This window comes from Zootoca vivipara, chromosome 5, assembly GCF_963506605.1.
Source record: "Zootoca vivipara chromosome 5, rZooViv1.1, whole genome shotgun sequence".
NCBI classification, from domain to species: Eukaryota; Metazoa; Chordata; class Lepidosauria; order Squamata; family Lacertidae; genus Zootoca; species Zootoca vivipara.
Window position 1 is genome coordinate 21,700,814 of NC_083280.1, and position 12,198 is coordinate 21,713,011.

Here is a 12,198-nt window from a genome sequence, read left to right on the forward strand (position 1 = left end):
GGCCAGTAAAGCAAGATGAGTGTCACAACCCCAGAATTGTCTGCGACTAGACCTAATAGTCAGGGGTCCCTTTACCTTTATGCTGACTTCTAGCTACACTGCAAAAGGAGCTTGCCAAAACCAACCAGCTTCCATGTGCACTTGGCAAAGCTTGCTGTTTTTGGTGTCCCACCACTGGTACTTAAAAAAGATGCTCTTGCTGCATCAAGATGCTCTTGTCCATCACAGACCATCCTGTGCCACTGGCATGTGCATGTTAAGTCCAGTGCTTGGCAATGCTTACCATTAAGCAGCACAAGATCACTGAAAACTACAGCTGCCATGTGCCAAAACAAGGATTGGGAACCTAAACCCATGACGTAACGATGATCCTAAATACAGTTTGGAAACGAAAGTGAGAAAAGGCAGGGGAGGTTGGGCAAACAAAAACATTTTCTGGGATTCATTAAACTGTGATGAAATGCTTATAAACTGCATCAGGCTTTTTGATGGAGGTACAAAAGGGGAAATGAAGCCCTTTCCAATACACCTTCAGAAAATTGTACAACTCTGCACATTTTGTACATTTATTATACATTATATTAGTTAAGTTTAAGTAATCAAAGTTGCAGTAACTACGTCTACAAGCTGCCAAAAGTAAAGCAGGTTCTAATAAAAGAGCATTTAATTATGGCATTTTTTATTTCCGTTTTTGCAGTAGCAAAATGATTATGTGAATTTTACTTGCCTAGCCTAGCCTTTTTCAGCCTGATCCTAAGCACGTTGACTCAGGTGGGGGGGAACCTCTGTTTTGATGGTGCAAACCTCTAGGGGGGAACATGTGGCCCTCTCCAGATGTTTTTGGACTCCCAGCTCCCATCAACCACTATGGCCAGCAGTTAAGGATAAATGGGTGTTGTTTTCCAGCAACATCGGGAGAGCTGAAGGTAAACCACCTCTGCTTTAAGCAGGTGATAGTACTACAGCCTTTACTCTTTTTATTTTTAAATGCAGTAAAGCTAATGGCTACAATCCAGCTAAAGTGAAGCGTTGTGAAGTCTCTCCCTGCCCCCCCCCCCATGGGGCATGTAAAGCATACGCATTCAGTCCTGTGAACTTTTCATTGGAATTAAATCCCAGTGTGTTCAATAGCATAGCTGCCAAGTCTCCCGTATTCCCCGGGAAACCTCCGTTTTTCTGGCTGTTCCCAGCTGAAAAAACGGATTTTTTTTGTTTCCCCCCGGTTTATTCTGGCATGGTGGCCATTTTGGAACTGGGCGGAGCATGCTCAGAAGCGACTTTTGATGCTGCTCTGCCCAGTTCCAAAATGGCTGCAGCGCGACTTCTGGTGCGGCGGCCATTTTGGAACTGGGCAGAGCAGCATCAAAAGTCACTTCTGAGCATGCTCTGCCCAGTTCCAAAATGGTGGCAGCGCTACTTCCGGTCTGCTACTTCCAGTCCGATCCCTTATTTTTCAGGCAGGAACTTGGCAGGTATGGTTCAATAGGGCTTGCTTACTCCCTGGTAAGTGTGCACAGAAGTGTAGCCAATGGTTGCTTAGCTTTGGATGGATCATGTCCATCCCCCCCCCCGATGAATCTGGAGCTACTACATACAACCTGCCTCTGAAATCCTAAAATAACTGACAGGCATAGATGCCATCCTCTGTAATTCTTTGATTTTCTGCCTTTAAAGGGATAGCCCGTCCTCCCCTAAACAAAGTCCAAACTAGGCTAGTACCCTAGAACTAATATTCAGCATAAAAAAATGCAAATGGAAAAAAACCCTGAACTTACTCATCTTCGAGATAGCTCGAAGAATTTTTATGCTTGAAATTGTCTGATAATGCATCTTTGACCTAAGCCTTTACCTGTTTCTGGCTTTTGTGTTAGTTGAAAAAATATATCTGTACATCCTTCTTCTAATTTCCAAGTAACTAAAGCTTAGAAGAAATCTCTTATTGTTTCTTTACAATGTGTATTTTCACTGCATAAATGGGAAGTGCCGAGAGGATAATAAGGGTCAACAGGGAGCGGGCACGACCCGGCGAGAAGTTGCGCACAAACTCTGCGGAAATGAATGCTAGCACACAATGTCCTGCATGATCTCATTCGTTTCAACAGGGTTTGTGCTGGAGAATCTGACCATAGTAAAAAAAAAGAAGAAGCAAAAAAGCAAAGGCAATCTCAGCTGTAAAGAGAGATCGGCTGTGCTTTTGGATTCCGGTGCAGCACGCTGCCTTGGAGAATCTAGTAAACAACAGAGACTGCCGAATAATTCTAACCGGATAGTATTGACTTGGTACTGTACTAAGTACAGAGCGCTATTTTAGCCATGCAGTCCAGTTTAATCATGCAATGCATTAGGACCTGTAGTCCTTCTTGCTGTAAGGTTTGTTTCCCAAGATGTTATCGATCTCGTTCACAATGTGGGACGTCATCTTCGGAAGAACCTGAAAGCATAAAAGCAGGCAGCATACGTTCAGGATTATTATGTCCTTTCAGTTAGCCAATTAAAACAAAAATGACATTTTGCTTCAAAGGAATGCACGTAAAGATGGGCTATGTGCTGAGTTCAGAATTTACATACGTTTGAATAAATTCGCCTATTTTGCTCATCCATTTGCTTCGGCTCGTCGCAAAGCAGGATTTTGTACTTGCCTGTATGGCACCAAGATTCTCTATTAGCTGCTCTGGATTGGAAGATCCTAGGAGGACAGAGCTCACACCCTCGTTACGTAGACACCATGCTGGGAAGACAGAAAAGCCCATGGCTGTGTTAGGGCCGGTATCGGTTGATGCTGGTGAGCAGCCCAGTTCAGAAGCTTATCTCATAAGACCTAATCATTCAGACATTTTTCCAGATAGGTTTTTGGTTTGGTTAAAAAAACACCGCTGTGATAAGAAGAGAAGAAATTATGTGGCACTTGGCTACATACAAAACTTGCTTATGCCCCATTTGCAATCTCTATTGCAGTGACCTGTCAGGGACCAGCTAGACCTTGAAGAGTGGTCACTGGGTACTGAGGAGAGGACATTGGGAGAATGGGGGGGGGGGTTGGCGATTGACTTGGATCAGTGATCTGGGGGAACCTGTAACAGCCAGGAGTCAAGAGTCAGAGGCAGGAGAAGCTGCAGGACTGAAGAATGAAGAACAGGTGCAGGTGGAGGAAGAGATAGATCAGGCTGGTGTAGAGTCAAAGACCTCCTTCTCCTGCCCGCACCTCTCCTGCTCTGCTGTCTTCCAGGACCAGAAGAGGACTGAAGAGGGAGGAGCAGAAGCAGGTCACACTCTGACACAGTCTTCACCTGCTTGTGTGTAGCTTGGGTGGGGAAGATACACAATCTGAGGCCTCTCTGTTGCTGCAACAGCCTCATCGGGTGCATGGCTAGGAGTAGCTAAGGAACCTATGACTGATAGACATGCCTTTTCCTAACTTGCAAGTGTACTTTTGACAATAAAGAGTTAATTCTGCCCCCTGGACATTCCGTGCTGTGACAGGACACCTTTTCAGCTCAAGGGCCACATTCCCTCTCTAGGCAGCCTTCCAAGGGCCACATGTCAGAGGTAGGTAGAGCCAGAAGCAAAAAGCAGGCAGAGCAACAAAATAAATGAAATTAGGAGCACACAGGTGATGGTGCCGAGGTGAATCGAAACCTATTCTGTGCAGCCACTTTGGGCTATTGGCTTCTGGGGAACGTCCATTGCCATCATGTACTGCCTTTGCTTTCTCCCTGGTTGCAGATGACAAGAAGCTTGCTCCTTTGCTGGTTTGCAAAACTGCGAGGAATGCTTCACGGCTTACATTGTCTAGGCAGCAGTCAGAGAAGTTGGATCAGGCAGCGTTGCTTACCTGGTTTCCCAATGTGGTAACTGACAGAAAGAGACGGAGGGGTGAGGTGATGGGCAGGTTGGTGCGGTGCAGGGGCTATGGCAGGAGCAGGGAATTAGCTCCACCTCTGTGTCCGCACCATGCCTGCCTTCCTAGTGCCTCGCCCCTCTCAGCTACCAGCAGTGGCCTCAGCATTTAGAAGCCAGGTAACCAGCATTGCCCCATCTTGCTGGCTGCTACAGAATCTGGATTGTTTGTTTGTTTGTTTGTTTTTAAAAAAACTTATTCCTGGACTGAATGTATTAGCTGATTCTTTGAAAAGTCATCTGCCAGGGCCAGAAGTCATATCCCTGAGGCTATTTGAACTCCTTCGGACCATTTATCTCCCCCCCCCCTGTCACCCCTGTGAAACATTTAAATCGTGTCTTTGGCAAGGCAAGAACGAGACAGCACAGTTAAACATGATTAATGGTCTCTCTCGAATTTCTGCGCTGTGTTAGCTCTATTTTCGCAGCCTGAGTCAATCAGGGCTACACAGCTGTTGGGAGGGAACTGTGCTAGGGAAGAAAAAAAAAAGATTAAAGGGGAAAAAATCCAGTCCTGCTCATGATTATTTCATAGCAACCGCTAGCCCAACTTTGTTGCTGTCGTCCATAAAAACAGCTATTCTTCCCACCCCCTAAGATAATGCAGTCAGTAACTGTATCTAGTATGTGACAAGGTACTTGGATGGCTTTGTAAATATTTGCATTCTATAACCAGGCTTGCTGTATTGTGGGGTAAAACAATAGACATCCTGGAAAAGACAGCATTTTTACTGCGGCAACAGGCGGAAGGAAATTAGGGGATAAATCACAGGTCAGGGGTAGAGCATTTCTTTTCTGGCACAAGATCCCAGGCTTGATCCTTGACATCTCCAATTAAAAGGGTCTCAGAGTCGGAGGATATATCTGCCTGAGACCCCCAGGAGATCTACTGCTAGAATAAACAGCACTGGGCTACATGGAGCAATGTTCTGATTCAGTATAAGGCAGCAGCGTACATTCATTCTCCGCTAGGTCTTTGTGGGTCACCTGAAGATTTGGCTTGGATCCATATTGGGAGGGATTTGCAAGTGGAAATCGGGGAGAAGTTTGATCCAGTTCACATTTTTAGGTAAACTTACCTAATTTGTGCTGCCCGAAACAAGGTGTGAACTAAAACAAAAGCAATCTTCAAATTTCGCAGTTCTTTGAATTTTGCAATGCAGTTATCAAGTCAAGTAGCATATACAAAAATGCATGTACAGTACTGGAGTAAAGTGTACATAAAAATGCACAAATCAGTGAAAAAAATGCCATAAAAATGAATTATGTTGGGGAAAACGGCTTTGTAAAAAATGTGTGAATTTGGCAAAACTGCATACAAATACATGTATATTATACAAATACATGTATATTTGATTGAATTCACTAAAATGGAGATGAAATTTCACAAGGACTTTTGTTTGAATTGCAAACTGATGTGGAGAACTGATAAAATTTGGAAAATGAGAGAAACAAAAAGTGACAGATTGGCCCATCCCTACATGTACTTGCAAGTGCAAAACCACAGGAGCTGAGAATACCAGTGCTGGTGAGGGACCAGGGGCCAGTGTGTGTCCCACTTTAGCCTGAAAAACCCAAGTCTAAATCAGTATACTATCTTGCCTCTGTCAGTCATGGCAGCATCCTTTGTAAATATGAGAAGAACAATTACCCCCTGCCAGAAGCTATTCTGCTATGTGGGAATTATCTCCTTTACAAGGGCATTTATCTTAATTGCCCTAACTGTGAACTGTCCTAGTGTTTTGAAAGGACTTCCTTCTAAATCAGGGATAGTTAATGTGGTTCTGGCCAGATGTGGAACTTCAACTCCCATCAGCCCCAGCCAACATAGCCAATGGTCAGTGACGATGGGAACAGTTGTCCAACAACATCTGGAAGCTGCCATATTGGAGACCCCCATAGCTTTTCCTCTTCGCTGGCAAGTCTTTTAGCCTCTTTCCCAAAGGGATGCTGCATCTGTTCCTTAGAATTTCATGGTACACTCAATTTGTTTTAATCAGGGTTGCAATTAATTAATGTTTAATTTGTTAATGATTATTTGATTAAACCCTTTCAATCAGCCAAATAGTGTCCCTAATTTAATCAGCCAGAAGGTTTTTGGTTGTTTTTTTTAAAAAAATTATTTTTAATGCAAGTACTACCTTAAAAGAGCATTCCCCTTTTCTTTCACATAGTAGGGATCGTCTAAGATTATGCTTGCTATGTCAATGTGGTGCACATTATCTAGAAACACGTACACTTCCTACTTCAGAAATATGGTTTTTACCCCTCCAGTAAATATATGCAAACGTAATCCATAACTGTAAGGGGCAGGGAGTACAGAAAGCCCCCTCCCATCCTGAGGAGCAGCTCCTCCACCAGCAGCGAAGCCAGCGGGGAGGGGGAAGAGTCGAGTGAGGAAAGAGAAAGGAGGAGACAGGGCTCTGGCAGCATAGGAGAGCCCCTGCTACACATAGGGGAGGAAGAGATAGAGGAGGAGAAGGGGGAGAAGGAAAACAGGGAAAGGAGGCCCTTCTTCCCTCCGGTTCCAGAATTACGCAGGAGAAGGCGGGGAAGACGATTTGGCGTGCCCAGACTCTTACGCTGGAAGAGAACGCGGGGCGCGCCATTCTCGGGTTCTGGTTCGGATTGGAAGGATGTACCCTGTATAGCTGGATCACTGTATATAGACTGCACTTAATAAAACCTTAAAAGGCAAGAATGTGGAGAGTCGTTACTCTAGAGTAGTCACAACAACCCTCCTGTGACAATAACCATAAACCAGCTGAAACTCACATGACAAGGGGCATGGTTCACTGGTAGAGCAAAAGGTCTTAGGCTCATTCCTTGGCATGCATCTCTAAGTAGGGCTGGGAGAGAACTCTGTCTGAAATGCTAGATACTACTACTACTACTACTACTACTACTACTACTAATTTATTATTTATACCCCACCCATTCTGGGTCAATACTAACCTAGATGGTCCAAAGAACTCAGTACAGTCATACCTTGGTTGTTGAATGCCTTGGTACTTGTACGTTTCGGCTCTCAAACAATCAAAACTTGAAAGTGAGTGTTCCGGTTTCCGAACATTTTTTTGGAAGCCAAACGGACTTCCGGAACGCATTTGAAAACCAAGGTACGACTGTATATAATAGCTTCCTATGATCCTTAATTGATCATAAGAAGCTTGCTTAAGCTGGGTGTATAGAAATGATTTAGATAAATGCATAAATAAAATTAGCTACTGAAGACCACTGCGACCAACTCTCAAAAAAGGCATTGGATAAGTACCTCCTCACAGTAGCTCACAGTGCCAGCCCAACTGAACATCACTAATGATATAGGCTTTTTTTTGGGGGGGGGTATTCATCTCTGTGTCCTTGACATAATAATAGTGCATTAGTGGTGGATTAAGGGGCTATTTTGTAATCAAAGAGGGATTCTCCACTCCACCCCCCAACATTTGTGGTATGAAAAGTTATAGGATTTCAGCAGAAAGTTACACGATATGCACTGATTGGAGTTGAAGCAGTGTGACTGCCCCCAAACCCGAGCAGGCAGAAACAGTATTGAATGCGGAGTTGTGTCTGACTTCGCTGATAGCATCATGAATATGAATAGTTGTGAATACACAATGCAAAAGACACCTGGAGGTGCCCAGAGGGGGACTCCTAGAATCACTCACCAACAGCCAGCTGAGGTAGGGTGCATCCGAGGCGTTCAGCAATGGGGAAGAGATCTTTCAGCTTCGATTGCTGTTTTCTCCCCTCCTCGCTCACAATCTTCTCCTTTAGCCACTGATAGCACTGGGGAAACAGAAGACAAGAAGATATGAAAACCAAGGCAAACCTTAGAACTCTGCAGTTTAAATCATGCCCAAATAGGAGCGCTGCACTGTTAGAGCTGCTCTATATGTCACAAGGCCTCTCCTCTTCACGGAGGGGAGGTGTTGTGAGCGGGAACGGCTTCCCACGCTCACAGGGGGAGTAATTCAGCCCCCTGCACCACTGAGTCCTGTGCCCACATCACGCCCACTAGCCAGCCTATACGGCTGGGTGAGGGCGTGGCTTAGCTGTATTTCAATGACTGCGGGCACACGGACTCTCCCTTCTTGTTCCTGGCTTCCTCAGATCACCCGCCCACCCTCCCTTAGGTTTTTTTCTTCGTTTCTTGACCTTGCTATGGACTTCGGTTGGTCGCCTTGGTTGTCCAGGGGGCTTGGTAGGATTTTTTTCCACTTGGCAGATTGGCACCAGCCACTTGGTTATTCGCCTACCTCGTAGCAAATCGTCACAACTTTGTAAGGTTTTGTGGTTAGGCATTGGAAAACGCGTTGTGTGTCAGAGGGGAGGTTGTGGCCATCACCTACCCCCCCGAAGGGCATTCCGTTAAAGGAATCTGGCGGTTGTGGTTCCTGTCCGATACCCTGGTGGTGGCTAGGGCCATGGCTTGACCCCCGGTGATTCTAGGGGAGAGCTTCTAGTTGATTTGCATCAACAAGCTCCCCCTACTGGTTGTTAACCCTTGTGTGACTCCTGGCAGAGCGGGCAGGAGTCAAGTATAGTCTGTCGGATGCAATGCCTAAGCCAAGCACCCCCAAACTGCGGCCCTCCAGATGTTTTGGCCTACAACTCCTATGATCCCTAGCTAACAGGACCTGTGTTCGGGGAAGATGGGAATTGTAGTCCAAAACATCTGGAGGGCCAAAGTTTGGGGGACTTAGCCAATACCACTCACATTTTGTAACCAATAAACTTGTGGCCATTTTTTTAGCCCATTAACCTAAATACTTGTGTCCATGTGTATTATTTTATCTCCAAGCGGGGACGGGGCCTTGACTCACAATTGCCATGGGTACCGGCAACTCACTGTGTAAGCTGAGGCCACCGAGTAGCATTTCCCCATCAACAATGGTAGGACTGTAATGTGTACCATGCAATAGCTTGAGCACATGCAGTGAACACTAAACATTATGGCAGAGGGATGGGAAACTGGGCACAGGGATGCTGCTACAGCTGCCTATGGTATGACATCTTGGCCAACTCAGAGGAGTGTCTTCTCTAGGCAGTACTTCTTTTACAATGTTTTAGTGCTCTCTGGGTGAAAGAAGGAGCTCAATGAGTTTATGAATGTATGCTCTGGAGAGAAACGGGGGAGAAATGAGCTCCTGGCTCTCACTCGCAGAGCCAGCAAGCAAACGAAAACTCAGTTATCCTTTGGCCGCAAATCTCTAGTGCTGGACAAATCCATTTTCCTTAAACATGTGGAGCTTTAATGATTGCTTTCAAACATACCACAATGATTTAAGTGTGCTGCCATTCTTCAAAATGTCAAACAAGGTTGCTGTGAGGGGCATGGGGGGTTGGCAACAGTGACAGTATGTCACAGATAACAGGCTATACTAAACAGGCTGCAACAGCAGCCAGTCAATGTGTCTGGGCAATTCATGTCAATATGTCCTTGTTAGGTTTCCTTTAAAAAGGCTTAGAAGCAATTCGTGGCTGACATGCCAGCTTGATTTAATCAATAACGCCAAGAACGAAAACACTGATCTAAGTGTTTCAGAGCAGACACAGGCTAAGGAGGGACATCTGTTGGTCTTCAGTATATATATCGAGGCTGGGAAACCTTTTTTCAGCCTGAGAGATGCATTCATTCCCTTGTGGGCAACCACTGGTGGCCATGGGCAAATGGTGGATGGTGTCAGAGGCAAAAATGTGTAGCAGCACACAGCTGGCCAACTGTTCGATTGCATCCCAATCTGGTGCAAAGATGCACAGCCACAGAAAAGTTTAAACTGTCTCTAGGTCTCCTCCACCTCTACCTCTTGCGCCGTGAAAGCCTGTCATGCATTCTTATCTAGCCCCACACCATGAATCTTAATAATCACGGAAGCAAGAAGAGATAACATGGAAATATGTATGTAACAGGCAACTTGGATGTTCTCCAAGAATACTTAATGAAATCAGAATCTCCATCCACTTTATGAATAACATCAAAATTGCAAGCAATGGGATAGGCTTGTATTTAATGATAGTCATACTTGGCGTAGACCTCAGCAACAGTGTTCTCATTAATGCTGAAATCTTTGATTGTCAAGGGAATTATTATTAGTGTTGCTATTTATTAAATTGGTATACTGCCCTTTACTTGTAGATCTCAGGGGGAATTCTTTCCGTCATTCAAACCTGGGCTCCTTCACACTTTTCACCTACCATCCTGATTGTGATCGTATAAGTGGTTAGCATGGGGAAAATACCTTCAAAGAAGCCCTTGAGCTTTCAGGAATTCCATTGGCGTATTTCCCTGAGACAATCCCACAGGCGAGAGGGGACCACGTCATTGCTCCAACTCCTGCAGAACAACCAATCAGACAATGGATAGCAACTGAGATAATGTTAACAAGATCCTGTAGACACCTCTCTCTCACACACACATGCAGACATGCACGCACACATGTGTTACGGATTACATAAGCAAATAAAAGCAAATATATACCCCAAAGTACTACATCATTTGGCCTTTATAGTTTAGAAAAACAGAAGACTGAGCTGCCAGGGGTTGGAGGGCTGGAGGCGACATGATAGTTTTTTATAAAATACAGATGTTGTGTAGAAAGAGGGACTTTTTCTCCCTCCTTCATAATAATAGAAATTGGGAGCATTCAATAGAACCATTGCAATGCAGAGATCTTTTGCCCAATATGGGGCTTGAACCCACGACCCTGAGATTAAGAGTCTCATGCTCTACTGATTGAGCTATTCCAGCTCATGACAGTGAAGCAGTGATCACACACGTTCCATACCCGGGTCTGAAGGAGCAGAAGAGATGTCTAGGGTAGTACTCTCTGTAATCCTCTGCATAGATCCACAGAACTGTAAGAGTTAGAAGGGACCCCAAGGTTCATCTAGTCCAACCCCAAGCAATGCAGGAATCCTGTCCACCGATGTTCCTGGGTGGGCTCGAACCACCAACTTTCTGGTTAATAGCCAGATGACCCATTGTGCCACTGGGGGGCTCCCCATGTTTACTTGGATGTGGATGCGGGTGGCGTTGTGGTCTAAACCACTGAGCCTCTTGGGCTTGCTGATCAGAAGGTTGGTGGTTCGAGTCCATGTGACGGGGTGAGCTCCTGCTCCTCTGTCCCAGCTCCTGCTAACCTAGCAGTTCAAAAGCACACCAATGCAAGTAGATAAATAGGTACCATTGCAGCAGGAAGGTAAACAGCGTTTCCATGCGCTCTGGCTTCCATCATGGTGTTACATTGTGCCAGAAGCGGTTTAGTCATGCTGGCCACATGACTTGGAAATCTGTCTGTGGACAAACACTGGCTCCCTCAGCTTGAAAGCGAGATGAGTGCCATGACCCCATGACCTTTGACCAGACTTAACCGTCCAGCGGTCCTTTATCTTTTTACCTACTTGGAAGTAAACTCTACTCTTTTCAAAGTGTTCTTAGGATTGCAGCCCATGGCACTTTTTGGTGTGGGAAAGTAACATACTAGAACATTGCAGTTAAGCATTCTGCTTCTTTAGCCTGACACCATGCACCACTATGGACCTGCTATAGGATTCTGATGACACTATATATATATTATGGGACGCGGGTGGCGCTATGGGTTAAACCACTGAGCCTCTTGGGCTTGCTGATCAGAAGGTCGGCGGTTCGCGGTGGAGTGAGCTCCCATTGCTGAGTCCCTGCTCCTGCCAACCTAGCACTTCGAAAGCATGTCAAAGTGCAAGTAGATAAATAGGTACCACTCTGGCGGGAAGGTAAATGGTGTTTCCGTGCTCTGCTCTGGTTTGCCAGAAGCGGCTTAGTCATGCTGGCCACATGACCCGGAAGCTGTATGCCGGCTCCCTCGGCCAGTAAAGCGAGATGAGCGCCGCAACCCCAGAGTAGTTCATGATTGGACCTAACAGTCAGGGGCTCCTTTACCTTTACCTATATACAGGTTAACAGGGAAAACCACAGATTCTACATATATATGCAATCAGTCTATGTAGCCAACTGCTGCCTTTTTATATATATTTCAAGGCTCTTATATGTGATTTTCTCTTTTATGGTTTTATTTGTAAAATGCCTAATAAAGGTTTGATAAGTAGTAATATACAGTGGACACTCAGCTTGCGAACGTGATCCATGCGGGAGGCATGTTTGCAACCTGTGCATGTGCCGAAACCCAGAAGTAACCCGTTCGGGTACTTCCGGGTTCGGCGCGGGACGGAACCTGAAAAGACGCAATCTAAAGCGTCTGTAACCTGAGGTATGACTGTATATTATAATAATAAATTACAGAGGAAAGCCATCGAAGCAGC

At 45.4% G+C, this 12,198-nt stretch overlaps 1 protein-coding gene across 1 annotated transcript in view; it reads right to left on the reverse strand.

The window, feature by feature from the left end:
• Positions 1-2,189: 2,189 nt before the first annotated feature.
• The window catches only part of KCNAB1 (potassium voltage-gated channel subfamily A regulatory beta subunit 1), a 197,008-nt gene continuing 186,999 nt past the window's right edge, over positions 2,190-12,198 (reverse strand). Inside the window, exons 11-14 of the mRNA XM_035133179.2 lie at positions 10,140-10,234; positions 7,566-7,686; positions 2,640-2,728; positions 2,190-2,431 (exon numbers count right to left, since the gene is read on the reverse strand). Coding sequence (XP_034989070.1) covers positions 2,342-2,431; positions 2,640-2,728; positions 7,566-7,686; positions 10,140-10,234 — 395 coding nt within the window. The 3' untranslated portion in view covers positions 2,190-2,341. The remainder of the gene's footprint in view (positions 2,432-2,639; positions 2,729-7,565; positions 7,687-10,139; positions 10,235-12,198) is intronic.